This window comes from Pan troglodytes, chromosome 1 (genome assembly GCF_028858775.2).
Source record: "Pan troglodytes isolate AG18354 chromosome 1, NHGRI_mPanTro3-v2.0_pri, whole genome shotgun sequence".
NCBI classification, from domain to species: Eukaryota; Metazoa; Chordata; class Mammalia; order Primates; family Hominidae; genus Pan; species Pan troglodytes.
Window position 1 is genome coordinate 146,042,893 of NC_072398.2, and position 24,200 is coordinate 146,067,092.

Genomic DNA, 24,200 nt, shown 5'->3' on the forward strand with positions numbered 1-24,200 from the left:
AATGATGAAATAAGGGTAATTGGGACAACATTCACCACCTCAAATATTTACCACTTCTTTATGTTGGGAATATTCTAAATCTACTCCTTTATTTATATTGAAATATAAAATAAATTATTAACTATAGTTGCCATATTGTGCTACTAAACACTAGATCTTATTTCTCCCATCTCACTGTATTTTTTTTTTTTTTTTTTTGAGATGGATTCTCGCTCCGTTGCCAGGCTGGAGTGCAGTGGTGTGATCTTGGCTCACTGCAACCTCTGCCTCCCGGGTTCAAACGATTCTCCTGCCTCAGCCTCCAGAGTAGCTGGGACTACAGGCACACGTTACCACGCCCAGCTAGTTTTTGTATTTTTAGTAGAGATGGGGTTTTACCATGTTGGCCAGGATGGTCTCGATCTCTTGACCTCATGATCCACCCACCTCGGCCTCCCAAAGTGCTGGAATTACAGCCATGAGCCACCGTGCCCGGCCCTCACTGTATCTCTATACCTATTAACGAACTCTTATTTATCCCCCATGCCTCCCCAATACCCTTTCTAGCCTCTGGTAACCATTATTCTATTCCAAGCCTTCCTTTGCTAAAGGTAGTTTCCTTGGCTATAGAATTGTAGGTTGACTGTTTTTTTCTTTAGCACTTTAAAGATGTTGCTTCTAGCTTGCATTATTTCTAATGAGAAATCTGCTGTCATCTTTATCTTTGTTCTTATCTATGGGATGTTATTTCCCATCTGTTGGCTTTTAAATTTTTCCTTTATCTCTTACTTTAAACAATGTGATTGTGAAATGCTTTGATGGTGTTTTCTTAATGTTTACTGTGTTTAAGGTTCATTGAGCATCTTGGATCTGTAGGTTTATAGTTGTCATTATATTTGATATTTATTCAGCATGATTTTCTTAAAATATATTTGTCACTTCCCCCCCACCTTTTCAGAGATTCAGAGACAAAAACGTCTGTATTTGGTTACTTGGAGTTGTCCCATAGTTCAGTAATGATCTGTTTGTTTTATGTCTCAGTTTTTTTCAGTGTGTTTCATTTTGGATATTTTCTGTTGCTATATTTTCAGATTCACTGTTTTTTCTTCTGTGCTATCTAATGTTTTCTAATCCCATCCATTATTTTTCTTCTTTCTTTGGGATTCAGTTTACTGAGATGTGATTGACATTAAGTCCCAGTTTTTTTTACTCAATAGATATTTAGTGAGCACCTATTATTTGTACAAGTTGGAGGCCCTTTGTGTAGGAAAAGCATGGCTTCTCCGTGGCAAGGATTTCTGACTCAATCAAGTAACACTGAGCGTCCTCCTTGCACAAGGCCGTAGGCTGGGTCTTGCAGCCGTTAGGGATATGGGCAGACACTGACTATGCCCTCAGTTGCTTGTCAAAGAAAGAAGCTTACAGTCCCTCATGAGGAGAAATACAGTGGTTGAACTTTTAAAAGTCATTTGAAATCTTATATTTGAAGTGTTTCTGATTACCCCATATGGAGAAGCTTCAATACAATTTATTTAAATGACAAAGTTTTCAAAGAACTTTTTTTCTTCAGGACTTGAGAGAAAGAGAAGAGGCAGAAATGAAACGGATTGATTTTCTTGCCTTGCCTTCCCTGTCCTTGCATAAGGAAGACAGTAGGAAAACTATGGAAGGTGTTCTGGCCTAGCTTTGTCCTGCTTGGCCCCTGGTGTCCTGAAGTGGTTATTCTTGAAGCAAGATGTGACTGTTGACTCCCTGTCACCAAACCCTTTATAATACATGTAGTGCCAACGTGACTAAGAAATCTAGGCCCAGAATAAAAATCAAAAAAGCTCCACTTGAAATGTCTCAAAGCAGAAATAATGAGCCTTTGTATTAGTAAGAATTACAGCAGCACTAAAAATCTACCCCTAACTGAGGTCCTGCCTGAATTTGGGAGAAAGCACAGTTGTACCAGTTCTTGCTCACATGAAGAAGGTATCTGGAGGTACTTAGAACAGAGAGCAAGAGGAAGTGCTCTTGTTATATAAGTTCTTTGGAGTGGAAATGCTGCCCTAGACATATAATGTTTTAGAGACTACAGGGTCTCTGTAGAAGATCTAGTTCATCGTTCTCATTTCACAGAGAAATGAAGAGAACTTCCCATGGTTGAACAGAATTAGCAACAGATCAGAGTTGAGAATCTGGGTCTCCTGTCCCCTTGAAAGAATTGTTTCCTAATTAATGTGTAGAGGTTTCTTGGCTCCAAAACTATAAGTATGTTTTTGACTGTTTTCCTGTCTTCACAGATAACATTTGACAACAAGGCCCATAGTGGAAGAATTAAAATAAGTTTAGATAATGACATTTCCATCAGAGAATGTAAAGACTGGCATGTATCTGGATCAAGTAAGTGATGCGCATTACTAGTTTTCAGAATGGTTATTAAATAATGTAAAATGGTTATTAAAATACCACCCTCTGGATATCTAGAACAACAAATAGAAGATTAGACCATTTTCAAGTCCCTAAACCTCTACAAGTAGATCAACTCTGATGTTTCAGGCAATATATGAGTCATTAATAACTGAAATGGCCTTCCTCTCCTTGTGCCCTCACTTGCCCACTCCTGACCAAGAATGTACTCACAGTCCCCCGCCACCAAAACCCTACATACATCTTCCCAGACCAACACTTACCGAGTGCATGCTGTATACCTACTTCCACCTTAGTTTTCTTCATTTTAATATTTTTAAATGCCCTTAAGATAGGGAGAATCCTTATTTTTACAGATGAAGAAACTAAGGCTCAGAAGCCAGGGGCAAGTCAGGTAGGATGTGACCCTGCAGCATCCCACATATTATGATTGTCTTCAGTCCATTTAAAAGTGTACTGAAAGAGGAAACGATCTACTCTTAGAAATATGGACAAAAATTCAGGTGTAGACCAAATACTGTCAAGAATTTTGGAGCTGAACTGGAGAGAATTGCCTGGAAAGAATTTATCTAATTTTCTAGTCTCTCATAAGTGACATAATGGTACATCGTACTGGACTTAATGGTCGCTAGATGAGGAGTTCTCAGATTCTAATCAGCAGAAGAATCATCCTGGGTACCTGCTATGATGCAGTTTCCCCAGCTCTATGCAAGCCAGTAGGTCTGGGGTGGGGCCTAGAAATGTGTAAATAGTCCTTACTCAGACTATACTTGGATAATCACAGTTCTAAAGTTTCTTACTAATTGATTTGCCAAGTTCAGACGTAATAATGAGATAGAGTAAATAAAATGAAATTTTGCCATGATAGTATTTTTTTCACTAATAGGTAACTTCAAATATATGAGGCTCTTGAGTCACATTTGAAACATAAGCCTGTTTTGTCATCTGTATACTTTATAATCATTCTCCACGAACACCAGAATGAGGAAAATGAGAGCATACACAAGTGTCTGGCACCTAGGCATTCTCTCAAATGTTTGTTTCTTAATTTGTAAGTTTCTCTAAAGTCAATTTAGACATTTATGTAGTAATTATGCTCCTTGGCAGATACTAATGGGATGCTTCATCACAGAGCTAGTCTTAAGTACTTTCTTTTTTTTGTCAGCAGAGAGCAGTCTAACTTGTTAAATAGAGACAAGCTCTGTGGCAGTGTACAATGGCTGACACCTCTGCCCACCTCTCTCCATTGGCTCCACGCATGGTGGCCAGGACTTCGCACTTTCGATTCTCCAAAATCTCCATAAGCGTGGCTCTTTCTTATCACTCAGGTTTCAGCTAAAACCCCCTGCTCCCTCAGTGAGGCCTTCCTTTACTATGCAATATAAATCAACCTCTCTGCTTCCACATTGCCCGACACTAACCTCCCTCATATAGAGCAGTAGGTCTCAAACTTTAGCATCACCTGGAGGGCTTGCAGAAACCCAGTTTCTGATTCAGTGGGTCTGGAGTAGGACCTGAGAATGTGCATCTCTAACAAGCTCCCAAAAAATGCCAAGAACCACTGACATAGAGTGATGGACACTGGAAACAAACTGCACAGATTTTCCCCCAACTCTTCCACTGACTAGCCCTGCAACTGTGGGGAAATCATGTGACCTCTCTGTGCTTCAGGTTTCTCGCCTGCAAAGTGGGGATAATCATGCTTACCTCATTGGAGTTGCTGTGAAGATCAAATAGGTTAACACGTATAAAGTGTTTAGAGCTATGTTTGGCAAGAAATGTGCTCAATACATGTTGCTATTGTGATTTATCTTCTTTCTATTACTTACTCCTATCTGAAAGTATTTTGTTATGTGTTTGTTTACTTCTTTGTAGTAGAATAGAAGTTCCACAGATCAAGGGCCTTGTCTATCTTGTTCACCACTGTATCCTAACATCTAGAAAAATGCCTGACACATAGTGAATGCATAATAAATATTTTATACCTAGATAAGTACATTTTAATAGAATATGCAGGGAGATGGTCCTGGGCATGGTGGCTCATGTCTGTAATCTCAGCACTTTGGGAGGCTGAGGTGAGAGGATCACTTGAGACCAGGAGTTCAAGACCAACCATGGCAACAAAGTGAAACCCTGTCTCTACAAAAAAATTAAAAATTAGCCCGATATGGTGGCATACCTATAGTTCCAGCTACGAGGGAGGCTGAGGAAAAAAAAAAAGAATATGCAGGGAGGTAATTGTATTAAGAACAAAAGACTACAGGCTTATAATTAAAGATCTTGGAATGATAGTTGTGGTGATTTTTCTTTTTTTTTTTTTTTTTGAGATGGAGTCTCCCTCCGTCGCCCAGCCTGGAGTACAGTGGCATGATCTTGGCTCACTGCAAACCCCACCTTCCAGGTCCACGCCATTCTGCTGCCTCAGCCTCCCAAGTAGCTGGGACTACAGGCGCCCGCCACCATGCCCAGCTAATTTTTTTGTAATTTTAGTAGAGACAGGGTTTCACCGCATTGGCCAGGATGGTCTTGATCTCCTGACCTTGTGATCCGCCTGCCTCGGCCTCCCAAAGTGCTGGGATTACAGGCATGAGCCACCACACCCAGCCTCAGTTGTGGTGATTTTTTAAAAGAAGGACTTTTGCCCTTCTTCAAATACTAATTGGAAGACCGTTTATCAGGGCTTCTTTGTTGTCTTACCAGAAAGAATGCTTGAATTATTTAAATGATTCTAAAAAGAAGATGTCACCATATTAATGTCCCACCACATAAGCACTATGTAATCCTCTTTGCTTTCAGTTCAGAAGAACACTCATTACATGATGATCTTTGATGCCTTTGTCATTCTGACTTGCTTGGTTTCATTAATCCTCTGCATTAGATCTGTGATTAGAGGACTTCAGCTTCAGCAGGTAGGGAACGTTGCTTTCTAGGAATGCTACTGACATTTTGATTGACAGAGACATTCACTGTGCCTCCCCTCTTTTCCCTAAAGGAGTTTGTCAATTTTTTCCTCCTCCATTATAAGAAGGGAGTTTCTGTTTCTGATCAAATGGAATTTGTCAATGGATGGTACATTATGATTATTATTAGTGACATATTGACAATCATTGGATCAATTCTAAAAATGGAAATCCAAGCTAAGGTAATTTTTTTCCTAATCATGCTATTGTTAGTGTCAGATTTGCACTAATGGTAATGTATTTTTCCAGAATGTAAGAATTTTCAGAATGAATTGTTTCTTCCAAACTGTATATCAAGTAGACTTGAAATTGGTAATGGTAATTTTCTTAAATCTAGTCAGGAGGTCTCTTAGGCAGAGTTTTTCAAAGTGTGATCCACAAACCATTGCATCAGAATCATTGGGTGCCTGGTAAAGTGTACCATGTTAGACCTACTGAATTCAGACTCTTCGGCGGGGCCTGTGAATTCTTACACACACCAAAATTCATACACAACCAAGGTAACTAAGGTAAGAGTTTTTTTTTTTTTAAATCTTACAAGAAATGCTCAAATCTTTAACAAAAATGAGTGGGTCTATAGGGGAAAGTGAGGTCAAGGCACTATGGTGTGCATGCTTGCATTTGTTTCCTCCGTCCATTCAAAGTGAGAATGCTCCCATTTTCTTACTTTACCATTGATGTGCTACAAGCTTATTTATTTTAAGACTAACCTAGCCTAAAAATCAACTGTCCCCACAAAATAAAAATCACATTAAAAAAACTAATAGTGTTCAGACTAATCTTGCTCAAACTTATGTTTCCCTAGTCTTGATGCGACTGATTGAGTCACCTGGGGAGTTGGTTATAAACCTGGGCAGAGACCCCAAATGCAATGGCTCAGAGAAGATAGGAGCTTATTTCTGTCTTATGCAATAGTCAGAATGGGTTTTACAGACTGGTGAGTAGCTCAACATCTCACAGTCATTCAGGCACCCATGTTCCTCCCATTTTGTTTCTCTGCCATCCCTTAAGGACTTGCCCTGACTGCATGATTATTGCTGTGTTGCCTCAAACAGGTTGCAGCTTATGGGAAGCAAAAACACGGTATGGTGGAAGCTCTCCCATAGACTGATGGCTTGGCTCAAGAGTGGCCGACTTTATTTCTGTACATATCCCACTGGATAGAATTTAGTCAATCCTAACTGCAGAGGGAGCCAGGGAACACAGCCCAGGCATGTGCCTAGGAAGGGGAGAATGGGTTTAGGTTGACACTTAGCAGCTGCCACTATATGTGGCTATAGTATGTATCATTGGAATAGATGTTTAACTTTAGGGACAAATAAACAAAAAACCAAAACAAAAAAAGGAGTAAGGGGAGAGATTTGCAGCAAATCTTTATTTTTACCAACCTCAACTATCATTAATTTCAGTGAACCCTAAATGGTGTCCAACAAAATATCTTTCTAGACCATTCACCGTCTCTGCCTCATAGATGATCATATCATGTTTTCTTCTCTTCTGAAACCTCTAATACCCTTGTCCTATCCTCATTCTAAGCTGATGACCTTACTTCCTATTTCACAAAAACAATAGAAAAAAAAACAGAATTTCCACAAACCCCCACCTAATTTATCTGCCTCCTGCCATCAGTGCCAATATACTGTGCTTTTCTTCTGTGGATATATTATTTAGGCCACTATTCAGGGCCAACCCCTCCACCTGCCTACTAGAGGCCATCACCACTTGTTTATTCAAGGGCACAGATCCAGGTAGTTTTCCTTCTCTTGGGGATCATCAGTTTCCTTCTGTCTACCAGGTCATTCCCATTAGCATGTTTTTGCCCCTTTTCTTAAGAGATAATATCTCAACCCTAATTCCTCCCGCTAACTTACTACCATCATTTATTTAGCAAAATATCTCAAAAAAGTAGTTAATCTTGTTGTTTCTGATTCTGCTCCTCCCCTCCCCCACCTGTTTTTTTTAAGAGACAGGGTTTCACTCTATTGCCCAGGCTGGAGTGCAGTGGCGCGATTATAGCTCACTGCAGCCTCAAACTCCCGGGCTCAAGCAATCCTCCCACCTCACAGCCCCCCAAAATCTCATTCTTTCTGTGTCTGTTCCAATCAGGCTGCCCTGCCACTCCAAGGAAAGTGTTCTTTTCAGTGTCCTCTCATGCTGATAAGTCCAATAACCAACTATGTACCCTCATGCTGACCTAGCAGCAGCTTTGAATACTGCCAAGCACTCCCTTTTTGTTGACATGCTTTCACTGGACTATCACCTGGTTTTCCTTCTAAGTCACTGGCTGGTCTTCTGACTTTGCTGGTTCCCTCACATCTCACCAACCTATTAAGGTGATAATGCTTCAAGGCATAGTGCTTGGACATCTTCTCTTTTCTGCCACTGTCTTGGTAATCTCATCCTGTCCCATAGCTTAGTATCTATATGCCAATGATTCCCAAATCTATACCCCCACTTAGAATTCTTCCCTGAACTCCAGATTCGCATATCCACCATTTAGTCTATATCTCCACTTGGATGTCTGCTTTTCCTCTCAAATTTAACACACCTAAAACAGAACATCTAAAGCCCCCACCTCTGCAGTCAAAACCTGCTTTTCCCATAGCCTTTCTAATTTCGGTTAATGGTAACTCTCATCAGTTACTCAAGCCAAAAACCTTGGATTCATCACAGACTCCTCTCTTTCACTAATCTCCTCTTTCCCACATCTAATCCAAGAGGAAATCCTATTGTTGTACCTTCATTGGCCAGGCACTGTGACTCATATAATCCCAGCACATTGGGAGGCTGAGGCGGGAGGATGGCTTGAGCCCAGGAGTTCCAGACCAGCCTGGGAAACATAGTGAGACCCCATCTCTACAAAAAATTAAAAAAATTAGCAGTCAAGGTGGCATGTGTCTGTAATCCAAGCTACTTGGGAGGCTAAGGTGGGAGGATTTCTTGAGCCCAGGAAGTCAAGGCTAAATTGAGCCACGATTGTGCCACTGCACTCCAGCCTGGGTGACAGAGTGAGACCCCTGTTTCCAAAAAAAAAAGAATAAAAATCACCTGGTCAACTCCACTATTACCAGCCTGGTCCAAGCTACTATCTCTCATTTATATTATTGTAATATCCTCCTCACTCCTCCAACAACCTGCTGTCAACCACAGCAGCCAACATCTGATCATATCACCTCTGTTTGTGGTTCTCAAATCTCCCCAGTTGAGTTACAGTAAAAGACAAACTTGGTAAGTGCCACCTTATCTCTATAACTGTATACCCTTTCTATTGCTCACTCCAGCCAGATGCAGTATCTTGCCAAGCACCCTCCTGTCTCAGGGCCTTTGCACTTGCCAGTCCCTGTGCCTGGAAGGTTTCTCCCCTAGATTTTTGCCTGACTTCTCCCTCCCTCCCTTCAGATCTTTGCTCAAATGCCTTCTTTTTAGTGTATGTAAAATGACAAACCCATACCCATTCCTTATCCCCTCCTCTGAATTTTCTCTTCAGCAATTATCAGCAGCAAGTGTCCCAAAGTTTCTATTAATTTATTTCTATTGTCTCTTTCTTCCCTCCACTAGAATGTAAGCTTTATGAGAGCAGAGACTTTTGTTTGTTCACTGCTTTATCCTTAGCACCTAAAACAGTGCCTTACTCATAGTTACCTCAATATTTATTGCCAAATGAATTTCTGCTTTATAATCTGATTATATTTTTCCACTCTCTCTTAGAGTCTAACTAGTTATGATGTCTGTAGCATACTTCTTGGGACTTCTACCATGCTTGTGTGGCTTGGAGTCATCCGATACCTCGGTTTCTTTGCAAAGTACAATGTAAGGAATTCCACAGATCTCCATGCTGTTGGTATTTCTCTCAAAGTTATTGCACTGCTTTGGCTAAAGGACAAAGCCATTCTAACGGCCTCTCTTACTTTCCCAGCTCCTCATTTTGACCCTTCAGGCAGCACTGCCCAATGTCATCAGGTTCTGCTGCTGTGCAGCTATGATTTACTTAGGTTACTGCTTCTGTGGATGGATCGTGCTGGGGCCTTACCATGACAAGGTACTGATAAACAACTTTTTTCCTGTTACTATTAAGCTTTTAGCATAGTGCCAGTGGCTTGTTATCCTTTTTCAATGAACTCCTTTTATTTTGTGATTCAGCCTTGAAATGTTGAAGGTAGTATATCTAGTGCCATATTTATAAAGTGAAAGGGTGTGACCAGCTTGAGAGAATATTTGATGTACTCAACTGTCTCACATTCTTTCTTGCAATATATCAGGTAATTAAGTCCCATTTACCACCAGTGAAGTCAAGTTTAGTCAATTTGATTCATCGATATATCCAAGAGCAGTCTCTTCAGATAAGCCTTCTCAAAATGTGACATTATTTAAAAAGTAGCATGGGGGAAACTTGTAGAAATATTTGAAAATTTTATTACTAGAGCTATAGTCTGGAATATTATGCCCTTATCTTAAATGAAATGAACTTTAAAATGAGATGTATGAGCATGCATGGTTGGGACCTGGGTATCTCTGCACAGGCATTTCAAGGTCTCTTTAAGGTAAAGGGCAGATGCAAGGCTTGATTCAAAAAAGCACTGAGGGTGCAGACCAGCTCCTGCATTTGATTTAGGCTAGTTTAAGAGAAAGCTGCTTGTCTCAGGAAAAAATAGTAGGCTTATATATGTTATATGCATCACAAAGCAAATGTGTGTGGTTACCTCAGGTTATTTGTTTGAAAATGGTAGCTTGGGTTATCTGGTCCCTTTATGTTTAATACAATGTCATGAACAAAGGTCTCCAATGGGAAGGAACATGGAATAAAGTGAACTTTTCTCTTTTCTTTTTCCAGTTTCGTTCTCTGAACATGGTCTCTGAGTGCCTTTTCTCTCTGATAAATGGAGATGATATGTTTGCCACGTTTGCAAAAATGCAGCAAAAAAGTTACTTAGTCTGGCTGTTTAGTAGAATTTACCTCTACTCATTCATCAGCCTCTTTATATATATGATTTTAAGTCTTTTCATTGCACTGATCACTGATACATACGAAACAATTAAGGTAGGTTTATCAAGAGCCATAAGTAGTAGCATTGTCCTATAACTTGTAGAGTAGCAGTAAAATTCAGTACCTAATGGTAGAAGAAAAGTTGATGGAATGTTAGTTTCTTCAGGATAGAGAAAAAGGACCTTATTTTTAGAAATTGATAAATAGAAATAGTGGAAAAATTGAATGTTGAAAGTCTTAGTCTCTAAGTAGTTATACTTTCTCACACAAGCTTTCTAACCTTTTATTAGAATTATAAGGGTCATTAGAAGTCTGGGGGGCAAAGAGTAAAAAACTAAATAAAGAATTATAAGGGTTAGTAGATATTGGGTGAATAAAACATATGGCATTTCAGAAAGCCAAAATATTGTGGGGAACATAAAAACTCCAATTTTCATAAAGAAAAATTGACCCCTTTGTTTTGAGTGTACTGTAACTGAGCCCATTTTCTTTGCAAGGCCCTGCAGGGCACAAGCCCAGGGGCCCAGCCTCCAGAATAGCAAAAGGATTAATGGGTCCAGTACTAGCATGTAGCTTTATACAGTCAGATACCTGAACTGAAAAGCTATTGTCATTCATATAAAATCTTTTAAAAATCAATTTGAGCCTGTTGAAATATGGAAAGGCAGAATAAATATCCATATATGTTTCAATTTCCATAACTTATACTGTTAGGTGTATTTGTGGCATAGACACTTCCACTTGGGGACTTTTCTTTCTGGGTATGAGAGGGATAAAGAAACATGAAGCCATGTGATTGGCCCTAGGGATAAAGAGAACGCCTTGGTTTGGAGCTGATAATGATGAATACTTTGCTCATGAAGCCAGGGCTGTGACTTCATCCTCACTGAACAAGATTTCAGGGACCGAATGTCCTCTTTGCTCTCATCTGCTTAGCAGATGTGTCCTTAGGATCACCAAGGCAACTGGGAAAGAATGTAGTTGTAACTTCAGATCCCTCCAAATGGTGCTCTAAAAGTTCACTGCCTCCAACTCTGCATGCAGAGAACTGTGTGTTATTCGAGGGTGACATCTGAGAGCTCTAAGGATAACATGGGTTTTCACCTTTGATGACATAAGCCTGAAACTCGTATTTTAGACGCTAACCTCTTTCCGTGGGCTCAGAGCACTTGCCAAATGGGCAAGCTAAGTTACTTCTGATCCTTTCTAATCATGGCATGTCCTAGAAATTTTAGGTCCCAAACCGATATAAATATGAGGCCCTTAAACAAACTTGCCTGGCTGGAAGACTGACTCCAAAAGGGTGTGCAGATTGGAAAGGTCCCTTACAGCATTCAGACCTTTGTCCAGACACCTGGGCCAACTCGAGAGAGTCCAAGACTGTGCTGAGGTGTTCTGGGCAAGGCCAGGGATTTCCATCCCTCGGCCTACTAGAAAACCTTGTTAATTTAGATCCACTGGGCTTCTTGTGGCCTGAACCATGTTCCTTCAAAAATGCCTGCATCACACTGGTCTGGAAGTCACAGGCCTGCAGGGCAGAGTAGTGACAGAGGTTCTCGGACTTGGGATGGGGCTAGCTCAATTCTCCCTGGAAGGACAACTCAGACTTCGACTCAGTGTGCCCATTTGGGTTTCAGTGGACCCAGAAAGAGAGCTCAGGTAGGCAGCTGCAGAATCCCAGGCCCACTTTACCTCCGCCAAACCTGAGTGACTCTAGAGGCTACATCTCCTTGCAGGTACTCAGCAGTAACGATACTATCTCTCTAGAAAACCCCCTCCCTTGCCAAATGATCCATTTTGTATTTGGAATGAAGCTGTTTTCAAGGAGCTTATTAATGAAAGCTTTTTAACATTCTTCTGTTTAGCAATACCAACAAGATGGCTTCCCAGAGACTGAACTTCGTACATTTATATCAGAATGCAAAGATCTACCCAACTCTGGAAAATACAGATTAGAAGATGACCCTCCAGTATCTTTATTCTGCTGTTGTAAAAAGTAGCTATCAGGTTTATCTGTACTTTAGAGGAAAATATAATGTGTAGCTGAGTTAGAACACTGTGGATATTCTGAGATCAGATGTAGTATGTTTGAAGACTGTTATTTTGAGCTAATTGAGACCTATAATTCACCAATAACTGTTTATATTTTTAAAAGCAATATTTAATGTCTTTGCAGCTTTATGCTGGGCTTGTTTTTAAAACAACTTTAATGAGGAAAGCTATTGGATTATTATTATTTCTTGTTTATTTTGCCATGGCTTTAGAATGTATTCTGTATGCCTCTCTTTTGCTCTGATACTCTTGCTTCCTGCTATTCTGATTGTGCAGACTGTGTAATTAGTGGAAAACAATCCTTGGTCTGACTGTGACTTTGGACAACTCAGTAACCCTGGCTTGGACCACTCTCAGGAGTCCATCCTTGAGAGAGTGGGTGTAGTTACCATTTATACAGTAATCATTGCATTTTAAAATCTGCTCTTGAAAGGAAGAATAAGAGTGCACCAGAATAAGAGCGCACCAGAATAAGAGCGCACCAGCTAACAATGTGATACGGCCATATGTCACTTAAGGATAGAGATATGTTCTGAGAAATGTGTCATTAGGCGATTTTGTCATTAAACATCATAGCATGTACTTCCACAAACCTAGATGGTATAGCCTACTACACACCTAGGCTATTTGGTATAGCCTGTTGGTCCTGGGGTACAAATCTGTACAACATGTTACTGTATTGAATACAGTAGGCAATTGTAACACAATGGTAAGTATCTAAACATAGAAAAGGGACAGTAAAAATATGGTTTTATAATCTTCTGGGACCACCATTGTATATGCGGTACATCGTTGACCAAAACATCGTTATCCAGCATATGACTGTATTTGGTTATGAAAGCCAACTGTTACTTGATTCTGCTTTTAGTTCTTAAGAGGATCAGGTTTTTAAATACTCATTTACAAGTTTTCTATCCTCCTTCAGTGTTAAAGTAGAAAGTAAAAAGAGTATCTTATACATGCATGAAATTAAAGCATATACCAAATGCATTTTTGATCAAGTAATTATTATTTTATTAGTACTTGAGCAGCCTGTTAAAACTAGTGATGTACTATACCTTTCATAGGCACATTATGTCTCACAGCGAAGTGTTTTGGGGTGAGAGGCTGTGGTTTTATGGGGCAAGGTTCTATAACTCACATTAAAAATATTTCGGGGCTATGCACAGTGGCTCATGCCTGTAATACCTGCACTTTGGGAGGCCAAGGCAGGAGGATTGTGAGAGCCCAGGAGTTTGAGACCAGCCTAGGCAACATAGTGAGACTCATCTCTACAAAAAAAACAGAAAAAACTAACTGGGCGTGGTGGTACACGCCTGTAGTCCCAGCTACTTGGGAGGCTAAGGCAGGAGGATTGCTTGAGCCCAGGAAGTCGACAGCAGTGAGCTGTGATCATGCCACTGCACTCTGGCCTGGGTGACAGAGTGAGACTCTGTCTCAAATATGTACACACACATATATATGTGAAAATAATTATGCTTAAAATTTTAAGATAAGATAAATGTATGCTGTAAAAAGACATAAAAATAGTCTCTACTCCTTATAGACTGCTAATTGAGAATTGCAGGGATTTTCAACACATGAATATTTATTGTGTTTACTATTTATTCAAATAGAAGTGAATTCAGTTATGTGCAGTAAAGATCTTCTCAAAGCAAACTCTTTTTTTAAAAAAACTGATTTTTAAATTTCTAATTTTGTTTTACTGAGATTTTATTATTTAATTATAATGACAGTCATAATAATGACTCCAGGTGTTGAAATGGGAGGTTTTATAACAGGTATAAGCTGTTTCTGAAGTACCTGAGGCTTTAAAAAAAAAATCTAAATATCTAAGTGACTATTTTGGGGGCAGTTCTAATATTTATAATACTATCACTTTTAGAAATTACTAGAATTCTATGTGAGTTTTGAAATCATGTTTATTATCTGATAAATCCTTTTCTTTACATCTTGTGAGCTTTTTAGACTAACAGTACTTCAATGGAAACATGAAACCATTGACGCAGTGTTGGGCCTGGAGTTTTGCTTTGCTCTGAAGTCATTATGTTTCTTCTGTAGAATCACAGCCAATGAGTTGGTGCCTTCACATCTCTCTCCTATTTCTCCAGGCTCTCTTATTGTGGCAGGAGTCCCTGATAAATTCCAAGGCTTAATTTTTAGTAATGATGTCCATGAGAGAATAGCTCTTCTGTCTACTGAAAGAAATAGCACTGACTGACTTTTTTGAACTGTCCTCAAACCAGTACAATGGCCTGATCTGGGTAGGCAGATAAATTATGGGCCATTTTAGAGTTCTCCTTACATGTATATATGTATCATAGAGAATGTCAAGGCAGTTGTAAGAAAGAACATAGAATGGAAGTCACTTTTCTTCCAGGCTTCTAGTCTTCTTATCCCAGGAAATCAGGGCTGGATTTTTGTCGATGAAACCTCCTTTTTCTGGAAGTCAGATTCTCTGTCTCCTCCTCTTGCCATAATGATTTTCAGGGTTGTAAGCATAAGGGAATTTTTTTTTTTTGAGATAGAGTCTTGCTCTGTTTCCTAGGCTGGAGGCTGGAGTATAGTGGAGCAATCTCACCTCACTTCAACCTCCGCCTCCCAGGTTCAAGCGATTCTTGTGCCTTAGCCTCCAGAGTAGCTGAAACTACAAGCACACACCACCACGCCTGGCTATTCTTGTTTGTATTTTTAGTAGAGACAGGGTTTTGCTATGTGGGCCAGGCTGGTCTTGAACTCCTGTCCTCAAGTGATCTGCCCGCATCAGCCTCCCAAAGTGCTGGAATTATAGGTGTGAGCCACCATGCCCGGCCCACTGGGGGATCTTGTTAAAATCATGAATGTACAGGTAATACCAGCAGAGATATTCATATTCTCTCTCTCTCCTCTTTCTTTCTTTCTCTCTTTTCTTTCTCTTTCTCTTTCTCTTTTTGTCTTTCTCTTTATCAAAGCCTAAGCACAGATTCTTATTCATCATGTCCTGGGGGAGGTCAGGAATCTGCCATTTTTAGCCGGCACACAAAGTGATTCTGATACAAGTGGTTTGTGGTGGCTGCAGGGCCCAGAGCTCAACCAGGAACAGATAAATCCCTTTTTTGGGCTACAAATAAGTTGTTTATAAGTCTCAGTATTCAGAATGGTCTTCTATCACTCAAGAGAGAAACCACAGTAGTCAAGAGAGAAACACCAAGAAAATGGGCTTATAGATATCAATGTGGATATTTTAGTATTTGTGTCTGTAAAAATCGTTTTTGTGCAGACATTGATTTTGCTGATGTTACATTTTTTTAAACAATTCAGATGCCATTTTCTTTTTTCACTCAATAAAGTTTTAAATTATCTAATACATATTGAATTTTAATTTTTTTATCCCACCACACTATTTTCAAATTAAATTAATACATACAAATAGGTGTATGTATTAGAACAAAAAAGGTAAAACTCATTATTTGCAGATATTATAATCTACATAGAAAGTCTAATAGAATCTAAATAACACATAGGTCAAAGAAGAAATATCCAGAGGCTCAGGCAGGAGGATCACTTGAGCCCAGGAAGTCGAGGCTGCAGTAAGCCATGATTGTGCCACTGCACTCTGGCCTGAGCAACAGAGTGAGACCTTGTCTCAAAGAAAGAAAGAAATCTTGAGAAATTAAAAATTATTTTGAACTAAATACAAACGCAAACACAAATGATCAAGAATTATGGGAAACAGTAAAAGCAGTGCCTAGAGGAAAATTTATAGCATTGAATGCATATATTAGAAAAGAAGAAAGATGTAAAAATCAATCTCCTAAGCTTCTACCTTAGAAAATGGACAAAGAAGAGTAAGTTAAATCCAAAGGAAGTAGAAAAAAATAAAAATTATAGCAGAAATTAATGAAATTGAAAACAGGAAATCAGTGGAGAAAATCAACAAAACCAAAAGCTGGTTCTTTGAAAAGACAGATAAAATCAGTAAGCCTATAGCCAAGCTAAGAAAAAAGAGGGAAGATGCAAATGACTAATACTAGACATGAAAGAGGGAGCATCACTACCTATCCCATGGGCATTCAATGGATAATAAAAGAATATATGAACAAATCTATGCCTGCAAATTTGAAAACCTGGATGATATGGACCAATTCCTTCAAAGACACAATTGCCAATTGACAAAACTAACACAAGAATAAACAAACAATCTGAATAAGATTCTAGTAAATAAATGGAATCAATAATGAATAACCTTCCAAAACAGCACTGGGCCCAGATGGTTTTACTGGTGAATTCTACTAAACATTTAAGGAACAAATACCAATTCTGTATAATTTCTTCCAGAAGACAGAATTAGAATACATTCTAATAATTCTGTGAGACCAGCATTAACTTAATATCAAAACCAGAGAGAGATTATAAGAAAAGAAAATTAAAGACCAACATCTCTTATGAACATAGATGCAAAAATCCTCAACAAAAATATTAGCAAATCAAATTCAACAATGTATGAAAAAAATTATATACTACAAGCAAGTGGGATTTATTCTAGGTAGCAAGGCTGATTCAACATTCAAGCCTGAATTAATGTAATCCATCACATCAACAGGCTGAAGAAAAAATATCACATGATCATGTCAATACATACACAAAAAGCATTTTAAAAAAACTAACATCCATTCATGAAAAAGCCCTCAGCAAACTAGGAAAAAGGGGGAACATCTTCAACTTCATAAAGAACATCTACAAAAAAAACCTAGAGTTAACATCACACTTGATGAGAAACTTAGAAGTTTTTATGCTAAGATCAGCGACAAGGCAAGGATGTCCCCTCTTAACACTCCTTTTCAACATCATTCTAGAAGTTCTAGCTAATGCAATAAAATACAAAAAGGAAATAAAAGGTATTCAGGTTGGGAAAGAAGAAATAAAACTGTCTTTGAGATGACATGATTGTCTATGTAGGAAATCTGAGAGAATTAAAAAAAAAACTCCTGGAACTAATAAGTATAACAAGATTATAGGATACAAGGTTAATACACAAAAGTCAATCATTTTCTTGTATATCAGCAATGAACAATTATAATTTGAAATTAAAAACACAATACCATTTGTAGAAATATCCCCCAAAATGAAACACTTGGCTGTAAATCTAACATTATGTAGAAATTCTATATGAAGAAAACTGTAAAACTCTGACGAAAGAAATCAAAGAACTAAATAGGTGGAGAGATATTTCATGTTTATGAATAAGAAGGCTCAATATTGTCAAGATGTCAGTTCTTCCAAACTTGATCTATAAATCAACACGACCCCAATGAAGACCCAAGGGAGTTATTCTGTGGATATAAAAAAACTGATTTTAAAGTTTCTATGGAGAGTCAAAAGACCAGAATAGACAACACAATTTTGAAGGAGAGGAACAAAACAAAAAACAAACAAAAAACCAAAAAAACACTGCCTGATGTGAAGACTTACTATAAAACTACAGTAATCGGCTGGGCACAGTGGCTCACACCTGTAATCCCAGGACTTTGGGAGGCTGAGGTGGGTGGATCACCTGAGGTCAGGAGTTCGAGACCAACCTGGCCAACATGGTGAAACCCATAACCCATTTTGTCTCTACTAAAAATACAAAAAAATTAGCTGGGCATGGTGGCAGGTGCTTATAATCCCAGCTACTCGGGAGGCTGAGACAGGAGAATCACTTGAACCTGGGAGGCAGAGGTTGCAGTGAGCTGAGATCGTGCCATTGCTCTCCAGTCTAGGCGACAAGAGCGAAACTCCATCTCAAACAAACAAACAAACAAACAAAAAACTACACTGGTGAAAGAATAGATAAGAAGATCAATGCAACAGAATAGAGAACCCAGGGGCCGGCGCAGTGGCCCATGCCTGTAATCCCAACACTTTGGGATGCCAAGGTGGGCGGATTGCTTTGAGCCCAGGAATTTGAGACCAGTCTGGGCAACATGGCAAAACCTCGTCTCTATAAAAAATACAAAAATTAGCCGGGTGTGGTGGTGTGTGCTTGTAGTCCCAGCTACTTGAGAGGTTGAGGTGGGAGGGTTGCTTGAGCCCAGGAGATCCAGGCTGCAGTGAGTTGAGGTCATGCCACTGCACTCCAGCCTCCAGCCTCCAGCCTGGGCATCAGAGTGAGATCCTGTTTTTAAAACAAGAATAGAGAGCCCAGAAATATACCCACAATATAGTCAACTGATCTTTGACAAAGGAGTAAAGAGAATACAATGGAGAAGAGAGTCTGTTTAACAAATAGTATGGTAATAACTGGACATCCACACGTAAAAACACGAACCTAGACACAGACCTTTCACTCTTTACAAATATTAAGTCAAAATAAATCATAGATGTAAATGAAAGTTGGAAAGTAAAAACTCCTAGATAATAACACAGGAGGAAATCCATATGACCTTGGGTTTGGCAATTACCTTTTTTTTCTTTTTCTTTTTTTTTGAGACGGAGTCTTGCTCTGTCACCCAGGCTGGAGTGCAGTGGTGCTATCTCGGCTCACTGCAAGCTCTGCCTCACGGATTCACGCCATTCTCCTGCCTCAGCCTCCCGAGTAGCTGGGACTACAGGTGCCTGTCACCACGCCCGGCTAATTTTTTTTGTATTTTTAGTAGAGACAGGGTTTCACCGTGTTAGCCAGGATGGTCTTGATCTCCTGACCTCGTGATCTGTCTGCCTTGGCCTCCCAAAGTGCTGGGATTACAGGCATGAGCCACCGCGCCCAGCCCTCGCCCCCCCTTTTTTTTTCTTAAAAACAGTTTATTCAAGCCACTATTTGAATATTTCTTTTTTTTCACCTTGTAATATTTCAATAGGCTTTTGGGGAACAGATAGTGTTTGGTTACATGGATAATTTCTTTAGTGGTGATTTCTGAGATTGGGTGCACCCACCACTCGAGCAGTGTACACTGTACCCAATGTGTAGTCTTTCATCCCTCACCACCTCCCACCCTTTCTCCTGAGTCCCCAAACCCATTGTATCATTCTTATGCCTTTGTGCCCTCATAGCTTAGCTCCCACTTATAAGAGAGAACATACAACGTTCTGTTTTCCATTCCTGAGTTACTTCACTTAGAATAATGGTCTCCAACTCCATCCAGGTTGCTGCAAATGCCATTATTTCTTTCCTTTTTATGGCTGAGTAGTATTCTATTGTATATATATCACATTTTTTTATCCACTCGTTGATTGATGGGCATTTGAGCTGGTTCCATATTTTTGCAATTGCGAATTGTTCTGCTATAAACATGCATGTACAAGTGCCTTTTTCGTATAATGACTTCTTTTCCTCTGGTTAGATACCCAGTAATGGGATTGCTGAATCAAATGGTAGATCTACTTTTAGTTCTTTAAGGAATTCAGACTGGGCGCAGTGACTCACACACTTTGGGAGGCTGAGGTGGGTGGATCACTTGAGGTCAGGAGTTCAAGACCAGCCTGGTCAAAATGGCAGAACCCCATCTCTACTAAAAATACAAAAAAAAAAAAAAAATAGCGGGGCATGGTGGCATGTGCTGTAATTCCAGCTACTTGGGAGGCTGAGGTGGAAGAATAGCTTGAAACCGGGAAGCAGAGGTTGCAGTGAGCTATCACACTACTGCATTGCAGCCTGGGTGGCAGAGCAAGACCCTGTCTCAGAAAAGAAAAAAAAAAAAAAAAAAAGGAATCCCCATACTGTTTTTCCATAGTGGTTATACTAGTTTACATTCCCACCAGCAGTGTAAAAGTGTTCCCTTTTCACCAAATCCACGCCAACATCTATTATTTTTTTTATTATGGCCATTTTTGCAGGAGTAAGGTGGTATTGCATTGTGGTTTTGATTTGTATTTCCCTAATCATTCGTGATGTTCAGCATTTTTTCATATGTTTGTTGGCCATTTGTATATCTTCTTTTGAGAATTGTCTGTTCATGTCCTTAGCCCAATTTTTGATAGGATTATTTGTTTTCTTCTTGCTGATCTGTTTGAGTTTCTTGTAGAGTCTGGGTATTAGTCCTTTGTCAGATGCACAGACTGCAAAGATTTTCTCCCACTCTGTGAGTTGTCTGTTTGCTCTGCTGATTGTTTCTTTCACTGTGCAGAAACTTTTTAGTTTAATTAAGTCCCATCTATTTATCTTTGTTTTTGTTGCTTTTGTTTTGGGTTCTTGGTCATGAAGTCTTTGCCTAAGCCAATGTCTAGAAGCATTTTTCCAATGTTATCTTCTGTAATTTTTATGGTTTCAAGTCTTAGATTTAAGCCTTTCATCCACCTTGAGTTGATTTTTGTATAAGGTGAGAGATGAGAATCCAGTTTCATTCTTTTACACGTGGCTTGCCAATTATCCCAGCACTATTTGTTGAGTAGAGTATTCTTTCCTCACTTTATGGTTTTGTTTGCTTTGTTGAAGATCAGCTGGTTATAACTATTTGGATTTATTTCTGGGTTCTCTATTCTGTTCCATTAGTCTATGTACCTATTTTTATATCAGTACCATGTTGTTTTGGTGACTATAGCCTTATAGTATAGTTTGAAGTCGGGTAATAAGATGCTTCCAGATTTGTTCTTTTTGCTTAGTCTTGCTTTGGCTATGTAGGATCTTTTTTGGTTCCATATTAATTTTAGGAATTTTTTTCTAGTTCTGTGAAGAATGATGCTGGTATTTTGACGGGAATAACATTGAATCTGTAGATTGCTTTTGGCAGTATGGTCATTTTCACAATATTGATTCTACCCATCCATGAGCATGGGATGTGGTTCCATTTGTTTGTGTCATCTATGATTTCTTTCAGCAGTGTTTTGTAGTTTTCCTTGTAGAGGTCTCTCACCTCCTTGGTTAAGTATATTCCTAATTTTTAAAAATTTTTTGCAGCTATTGTAAAAGGGGTTGAGTTCTTGATTTGATTCTCAGCATGGTCACTGTTGTATAGCAGTGCTACTGATTTGTGTACATTGATTTTGTATCCTGAAACTTTACTGAATTCATTTATTAGATCTTGGAGCTTTTTGGATGAGTCTTTAGGGTTTTCTAAGTATATGATCATTCATCAGTGAACAGTGACAGTTTGACTTCCTCTTTACCGATTTGGATGCCCTTTATTTCTTTCTCTTGTCTGATTGCTCTGGCCAGGAATTCCAGAACTATGTTGAATAGAAGTGGTGAAAGTGGGCATCCTTGTATTGCTCCAGTTCTGTCAACTTTCCCCATTCAGTATAATGTTGGCTGTGGGTTTGTCATACATGGTTTTTATAACCTTAAGGTTTGTCCCTTCTATGCTGATTCTGCTGAGGGTTTTAATCCTAAAGGGATGCTGGATTTTGTCAAATGCTTTTTCTTTATCTATTGAGATGATCATTTGATTTTTGTTTTTAATTCTGTTTATGTGGTGTATCACATTTATTGACTTGCATATGTTAAACCATCCCTGCATCCCTGGTATGAAACCCACTTGATGATGGTGGATTATTTTTTGATATGCTATTTGATATGGTTTAACTGTGTCCCCAACCAAATCTCATCTTGAATTCCCACGTGTTGTGGGAGGGACCTGGTTGGGGGTAGTTGAATCATGGGGGCAGGTCTTTCCCATGCTGTTCTGGTGACAGTAAATAAGTCTCATGAGGTCGGATACATTTATAAGGGGAAGTTTCCCTGCACAAGCTGTCTCTGTGCCTGGTGCCATCCATGTAAGATGGGACTTACTTCTCCTTGCCTTCTGCCATGATTGTAAGGCTTCCCCAGCCACGTGGAACTGTAAGTCCATTAAACCTCTTTTTTTTTTTTTTTTTTTGAGACAGAGTTTCACTCTTGTCACTCAGGCTGGAATGCAGTGATCTTGGCTCACCACAACCTCTGCCTCCTGGGTTTGAGTGATTCTCCTGCTTCAGCCTCCCAGGTAGCTGGGGTTACAGGCACCCACCACTATGCCTGGCTAATTTTTTGTATTTTTTCTTTATAGTAGAGATGGGGTTTCACCATGTTGGCCAGGCTGGTCTAAAACTCCTAACCTCAGGTGATCCACCTGCCTTGGCCTCCAAAAGTGTTGGAATTACAGGCGTGAGCCACTATGTCTGGCCCATTAAACCTCTTCCTTTTGTAAATTGCCCAGTCTCAGTAATGTCTTTGTCAGCAGCATGAAAACAGACTAATACAGTAAATTGGTACCAGTAGAGTGGGACACCGATGAACAGATACAAGAAAATGTGGAAGCAACTTTGGAACTGGATAACAGGCAGAGGCTAGAACAGTTTGGAGGGCTAAGAAGAAGACAAGAAAATATGAGAAAGTTTGGAACTCCCTAGAGACTTGTTGAATGGTTTTGACCAAAATGCTGATAATGATATGAACAATGAAATCCAGGCTGAGGTGATCTCAGAGGGAGATGAGGAACTTGTTGGGAACTGGAGCAAAGGTGACTCTTGTTATGTTTTAGCAAAGAGACTGGTGGCATTTTGCCCCGCACTAGAGGTTTGTGAAACTTTGAACTTGAGAGAGATGATTTAGGGTATCTAGTGGAAGGAATTTCTAAGCAGCAAAGCATTCAAGAGGTGACCTGGCTGCTGTTAAAGGCATTCAGTTTTTATAGGGAAACAGAGCATAAAAGTTTGGAAAATGTGCAGCCTGACAATGCGATAGAAAAGAAAATCCCATTTTCTGAGGAGAAATTCAATCTGGCTGCAGAAATTTGCGTAAGTAACAAGGAGCCAAATGTCAATCCCCAAGACAATGGGGAAAATGTCTCCAGGGCAAGTCAGAGGCCTTTAAGGCAGCCCCTCCCATCACAGGCCCGGAGACCTAGGAGGAAAAAGTGGTTTCGTGGGCTGGGCCCAGGGTTCCTCTGCTGTGTGCAGTCTAGGGACTTGGTGTCCTGCATCCCAGCTGCTCTAGCATGGTTTAAAGGGGCCAAGAAACAGCTCGGGCTGTTGCTTCACAGGGTGGAAGCCCCAAGTCTTGGCAGCTTCCACATGATATTCAGCCTGCTGGTGCACAGAAGTTAAGAATTGAGGCTTGGGAAACTCCGTCTAGATTTCAGAGGATGTATGGAAATGCCTGGATGCCAGGCAGAAGTTTGCTGCCAGGATGGGGCCCTCATGGAGAATCTCTGTGAGGGCAGTGTGGAAGGGAAGTGTGGTGTCGGAAATCCCACACAGAGTCCCTACTGGGGCACCTCCTAATGGAGCTGTGAGAAGAGGGCCATCATCCTCCAGACCCCAGAATGGTAGATCCACTGACAGCTTGCAGCGTGTACCTGGAAAAGCCACAGACACTCAACGCCAGCCTGTGAAAGCAGCTGGGAGGGAGGCTGTACCCTGCAAAGCCACAGGGGCAGAGCTGCCCAAGACCATGGGAACCCACCTCTTGCATCAGTGTGACCTGGATGTGAGACATGGAGTCAGAGGAGATCATTTTTGAGCTTTAAGATTTGACTGCCCACTGGACTTGAATGGGGCCTGTAGCCCCTTTGTTTTGGCCAATCTCTCCCATTTGGAATGGCTGTATTTACCCAATGCCTGTACCCCCACCATATCTAGGAAATATCTACTTTGTCTTTGATTTTACAGGCTCATAGACGAAAGGGACTTGCGTTGTCTCAGATGAGACTTTGGACTATGGACTTTTGAGTAAATGCTGAAATGAGTTAAGACTTTAGGGGACTGTTGGGAAGGCATGACTGGTTTTGAAATGTGAGGACATGAGATTTGTGAGGGACCAGGGGTGGAATGATATGGTTTGGCTGTGTCCCCACCCAAATCTCATCTTGAATTCCCAGGTGTTGTGGGAGGGTCCCAGTGGGGGACAGTTGAATCATGGGGCAGGTCTTTCCCATGTT

At 40.0% G+C, this 24,200-nt stretch overlaps 1 protein-coding gene across 4 annotated transcripts in view; it reads left to right on the forward strand.

Annotated features, from left to right (window-relative positions):
- Positions 1–13,377, forward strand: part of MCOLN3 (mucolipin TRP cation channel 3) — a 30,773-nt gene extending 17,396 nt beyond the window's left edge. For 3 of the 4 annotated variants that reach the window (XM_016921657.4, XM_009424388.5, XM_009424391.5), the window contains exons 7-13: positions 2,265–2,364; positions 5,188–5,300; positions 5,384–5,533; positions 9,060–9,161; positions 9,268–9,390; positions 10,183–10,389; positions 12,201–13,377. In XM_016921657.4, coding sequence (XP_016777146.1) covers positions 2,265–2,364; positions 5,188–5,300; positions 5,384–5,533; positions 9,060–9,161; positions 9,268–9,390; positions 10,183–10,389; positions 12,201–12,335 — 930 coding nt within the window. In that variant the 3' untranslated portion in view covers positions 12,336–13,377. The remainder of the gene's footprint in view (positions 1–2,264; positions 2,365–5,187; positions 5,301–5,383; positions 5,534–9,059; positions 9,162–9,267; positions 9,391–10,182; positions 10,390–12,200) is intronic. The other variant, XM_054667617.2, reaches the window with a different exon arrangement.
- The last annotated feature ends 10,823 nt before the right edge of the window (positions 13,378–24,200 follow it).